Source organism: Triticum aestivum, chromosome 6B, assembly GCF_018294505.1.
Source record: "Triticum aestivum cultivar Chinese Spring chromosome 6B, IWGSC CS RefSeq v2.1, whole genome shotgun sequence".
Classification (NCBI taxonomy): Eukaryota; Viridiplantae; Streptophyta; class Magnoliopsida; order Poales; family Poaceae; genus Triticum; species Triticum aestivum.
The window spans coordinates 146,687,896-146,693,376 of NC_057810.1; the positions used below are offsets into that span (position 1 = coordinate 146,687,896).

Sequence of the window (5,481 nt, forward strand, 5' to 3'; positions counted from 1 at the left end):
TGGGCGGTAAAAAGGGACAACAATGTTGGGACGTAATACTTAAACTTTTTAAAGTTGAACTAGTATTGCATGTGGCTATTTGAACGTCTGTATCCTTTGCATGCGGCTATTTAATCATGCGAACTTGGAAAAAATTGAGGAAGGTCGGATGTATGATGGTGTCCTCCGCATCCGTGTCGTGGATTGGCCCCCCTGTCCGCAGACGGACGCGGGAGGATTTGTAGGTTGCTGTTAGAGATGTTGTAATACCACTTAATATTTGCTCCCTCCTTTAAGAGCATCTCTAACAGACCCCTTAAAACGCACGGAACTGTAAAATAATCGCCGGTTTACAGTTTTAGGCAGAAAAAGCGACCCGAATAGAACCCGTAAACGACTTCGATCTGTAATTTCTTTAAGGGGCACGAAAAACATCCCCGCCGAACCCGTGAAAATAAGAATTTTTAAGCCAACCCAAAGGTGTCCTGTATGCGCGAAAGAACGTTGGCGGGAGTCCAACTGCCATCAGAACCTTCATGACTCGCTCCCGTCCGCCCGTCCCCGAACGCCGGTCGGCCGTCCCGCGCCCTCCCGCGTCTCTCCCGACGGAGGAGCTAGCAGCTAGCGAGCCAGCGAGCTCGAATCGATTCGGCGGGCGAAGGAGCTAGCTAGCTGAATCGATCGATTCGGCAGACGAAGGAGCTAGTTAGCTAGCTAGCTGAATCGATTCGAGCTCGCTAGCTCGCTCCTGCATTGATTCAGCTTCTGTGTTGTATTTGGTCGCCGGGCGGCTTCGTATTTGGTCGCTTCGAGCTAGCTGGACGCTGCAATTTCGTACTTGCCCGGTTCGTGTGCTGTCCGTCAGTTTCTTAGGAGCGAGCTAGCTAATCGTGTACCCACGTGAAAGAAAGAAGACGTAGAAAAAATATAAGCGAATACTTAGTTTTACAGTTTAAGTCTAAGGTGTCTATTCGGCCGCACCCCAAATCGATTCTTAAAACACGTTTTTCGTGAATTGAAAACGCGGTTTAAGGGGTGTGCTAGGTATGTTTTAATATGTTCTAACTTTTTCTCTGATATACACAGGTGAATGTGAAATGTGTTCCATGAACCAATCTGAAAAAACCGTAATCCCCACATCCTCCCGGTCCCAGCAGCCCGCGCCTCCCGGCGGCGCGTGCTCCCCGTCGGCGCACTCGCTTCTCCCCGGTTCCTCGGCGCCGCTCGCTCCACCCCGTTGTCTCTCGGGCGCAGCCTCGCTTGCCTCCCCCCTCGTCGCCCTAGCCGGCCGCGGGTGCGCCCGCGCCCGCGCCCCCACCGTTGCTGCGGCCTGCTGTCCGCACGCGCCCGCGTCCTGGTCCCCGCCTCGCCGTCACCGGAGTCGCGCTGCGCCGTTCGCCTCCTCGCCTGAGCCCTCGTGCCCTCCTCCTCTCTCCTGCCTTAAATCGGTTCTGCGGGTTGCGGATTTCGCATGTCGTCCACCTCCTGCCTAGCCCCTCTCGCTCCGCGGACCCCCTGCGGTAGGGTTAGGCTCCCACCTCCCTCCTCCGCCGCCGAGAGGCCATCACTCAGATTTAAGCCTCGCGGGGCTGCTCCCACCAAGGTAAGGCCGAAACGACCCCCTGCTCTCGGGTTCAACCGTTTGACTTTGTTTCTGCGTAGCCGGTCGTGGTTGTCTGCCGCAGTTTCAGCAGCCAAGCCTTGTATGGGTATCACAGTGCTCGGTTCTGTAGCTGCAACATTGCTATCCACATGGCCAATCTGAATGTCATGCCCATCAGTTTGCTCTGCTAGTGTCAAAATGGCATGCTGCTTGCGATTATAATTTGAATTTTTTTTGTTTGCTTCTTGTGCTCATGTGCATTTAGGGATGGAGGCTGGTTCACATCTCGTGCTTCAGGCATGAGCAAGACGTGTCAACAACATCTGATGATGGCACCGGCTTCAAGTACAATGAGCAGGCAGAGATCTCAGGGGACCCTGATCTGAAGGAGGAAGACGGTGGAAGCCCCAACAGGGATGATCAGAGTTATGTAAATGGAAACTGGTTTGTTAGAGCGCAGAAGGTTCGTCTGGTTTATTTTTCGCATTCCAACTTCATTGTGTTTTGACAAATAGGAATTTCAGATGTAAATTATATTACGTATTACGTTGATATATTGCAAAATGAAGCACAGTATGCACAATACAATAGAAGTAAAACTGCCAGTTTCTATGCTCAGTTGCTCACTTGCTCACTTGAAATACTATTTGAGAGCTTAAGAGATGAGATGGCAACACATTTTTCATGATCGATAAAGTAGACATCGTGAATTACTCCATCAAATTGAGTTACTGAATCACATTGTTTCTACTAGCATTAACTGGAGGCGTCCTGATAACAAAATTAGTTGTTGCACTTGAATTGATTTTCTTACCGATATAAACATGTGCTTTTCTCTGTTTGTGTGGTGCCAGTCAATGTGTGGACCGAAGGAAAATAGATATCGACATATCGTTGTGCATGTTTTTTTCCCTGTGCTACTGTATTGGGTTGCATGTCTATCTGAGTTTGTAAGGAACCTTTTGGATGACCAATTGATCATATCAGTATTTAATAATATATAGGAAAAAGTGCTTGTTGTTTATAAGTTTATGAATACCTGCCAATTTTGGGCTGCACTACACTTTCTCATCAAGCCCAGTTATTGTATGATATGATATCTTGCACGGTCTCTCACAAGTATATCTAAATCCTAATATCCTCACTGCCCAAAAACTAAATAAATTATAATATTCTCCTTTTGTGTTACTCCCGTTGCAAAGATTGTGGGATGTGTACTTATTTGGCAGAATATTCTCATCTTATCATTAATATACTTTGACATTAGTTGCAACTATCATTGGATATTTGATTGGTTAAGGCGTTCATATTTGTTCAGTGCCAGTGTCTAATTTGCTATCACCTCTGTTCAGAATTATAAGACGTTTAGGATATTTCAATATGGACTACATACGGACTGAAATGAGTGAACAAACACACTAAAACGCGTCTATACATCCGATTCAGAAAAAAAGTTAGAACATCTTATAATTCGGAACGGAGGGAGCAGATATTAACTATTGGTCCTTTTCATTGTTATAACTTATAAGACTTTGATTTTGTCCTATGAATCAATGAGAATTCTGAATTTATGTCACAGATAAAGGAAAATCTACAGGAAACAATATTCAGATTTTGGAATGGGCGCTGGGCGGTACCTTGGACTGGACAAACAATTGCCCAGGTTAGTTCTCTACTTATTCTATTATGTTTTGGTGTTATCAGACACCCATTTTGCTAATTCAGCAGATATCTTCTGGGTATCCTACGGGATGTAGGGCCAGCTGTTGTTTTTCTCATAACGTAATTCGTCCATGTTCTGTCAGATTTTCTGTATATGAACACAGACATATTAAATGTGAACCTGATCTATAAGATGCCGAAGCCACGTGGATACTTTATTTTGGATATGATATGAGACATCAGACAGATATTAATATTGCCCTTATGTGTCCACCTATTATTTTCTTACTCCGTAGGAGATCTTATAAGTTATAACAAGTTACTCTGCATTACCATAATGTTCTGTTTAATATTTTGTGTGGTCCCCAACTTAGCTCCTGCTTGGGACATGCTATTCATGCATAGCACCCTGCTTAGAATTTTGCCGCTTCCTCTTGTTAGAGGGCTACAGGGATGGGGGACGACACAACAAGAATTACATAATCATGTCACTCGCCTTTAGGCCTCTAATTCTAATGTGGGACTAAAGTCACAACCACGACACAGGGGCCACTCCAAACAGGCTGGGTATAAAAATGTGTTCCCCTCTAAAGAAAAATAAGTTATGTTGCATGTGCTAGGATATTATGTACACATATAATAGAAAGGAATGGATGACTGTTCCTGCTGGTTATTGGTTGTCTTTGTAAAGATATCAGTTAAACAGGGAATGCTGATCGAATATAATGATGTCTTAGCAGTTTACATGAATTTGTATTAAGGGTAACCAGTTATATTTTTTGAATACAGGTCATGTTTTTGTGGATTGCGACATTTTGGTTTGTGGGTTCCTGGATAGTGCCATTCTTGGCTCATGCTGCTGGCTTTAGCAAGGAAACATTGACGCACAGAGGACAAGCATTATATAGCCTCGTGACAGACATAACTGAAGGCCTTGCTGGGATTGCTATCCTTCACCAGTGCCTTGGTAGATTCCGTCCCCTTCCTCCAGGCTGGTTTGAGTTCAAATTAAAGGGCAGATGGCATTGGGATGTAGCGTTGGGGTGCCTGTTATTCCCACTGGTGAATTTGCTTTCTCACATCAACATCAGCCTAGTTCATATGTCATCAGGGCCAGTCGCAGGGGTATCCAGTGTAGAGCAATCCATTGTGGCCCGTGACCCGGTGGCAATGGCCTTGTATGCAGTGGTAGTCACTGTATGTGCACCTATATGGGAAGAGATTGTATTCCGTGGTTTCCTTCTCCCATCTCTAACACGATACATGCCTCTTCCGTGGTCGATCCTGCTAAGTGCCGCGGCGTTTGCGCTGGCGCACTTCAACGTGCAAAGGGTGTTGCCGTTGATATTTCTCGGGGTTGTGATGGGAGGCGTCTTTGCCAGATCACGCAACCTGTTGGCATCGATGGTGCTTCATAGCCTTTGGAACGGTTTTGTATTCCTGGATTTGATGAAATGAGCTATGAAGCTATTGTTGTCCAGCTTTCGATGTCTCCTGTGGAGTTTTCTCCTTCCATTGTGTTCTCATTTTGCATGGAGAGTATATAAAGAAGCTAACGAAGGGTGGCGGTCAGGTTGTTTTATGTGGAGAATAGATAAACAGAAGACAAGATTTTGAAGATTTTTGTGTAGGGGTCAGATAGCCATAGGAATTGTGCCCAGAAGCATGTTTCTTACTCGTGTAAAATGTATACGCGTGGGAATAATTGGCTCGTGTATATAATTCCCTATTCATATGTAATTGTGCATTTTAATCTTGATTATGTGCCAAGAAATACAAATTCCTTGGTATATCTTGTCCAGTGACTTGCCTAGCTCTCATGATGTCTCTGTCGTGAAAATTGTACCACGTTTTGAGCTAAACAACCATGACAAATTCTAAATTCCAGATAAATTATAGGTACGCGTCCGCCGGGTGATCCGTATGAAACATCCGCCACCTCGACGGCTTCTGGCGCGCGGCTCGGTCTCCTCCCCCGACCCATTAATTTTTGAAACAACGGTCGAGTTGCAGAAACAAGCATCTCGTGAGCCATTCGATGCGTGACACTAGCCGTTCAATCCTCCTCTCTAATTTCCTGCAACGATGCTCTTGTTGCAAGATCGGGTCTTCTCTGATTACCTGTAACAAGACCTTGTTGTGAAACCTCACCTTCTACAATTTTCCTGAGACAACGGTGGAGTTGCAGAAACAAGCGTCTAATTTTCTGCACATCTTTCACGCGTCTAATTTTCTGC

General features: G+C 45.4%; 1 protein-coding gene across 1 annotated transcript; it reads left to right on the forward strand.

Annotated features, from left to right (window-relative positions):
• The first annotated feature begins 1,070 nt into the window (after positions 1 to 1,070).
• Positions 1,071 to 5,092, forward strand: LOC123136249 (uncharacterized). Its single transcript, XM_044555584.1, has 4 exons — positions 1,071 to 1,582; positions 1,848 to 2,045; positions 3,162 to 3,245; positions 4,034 to 5,092. The coding sequence occupies exons 1-4, from the start codon at positions 1,451 to 1,453 to the stop codon at positions 4,700 to 4,702; spliced, it is 1,083 nt and encodes a 360-aa protein (XP_044411519.1). The 5' UTR covers positions 1,071 to 1,450; the 3' UTR covers positions 4,703 to 5,092.
• Positions 5,093 to 5,481: the final 389 nt, after the last annotated feature.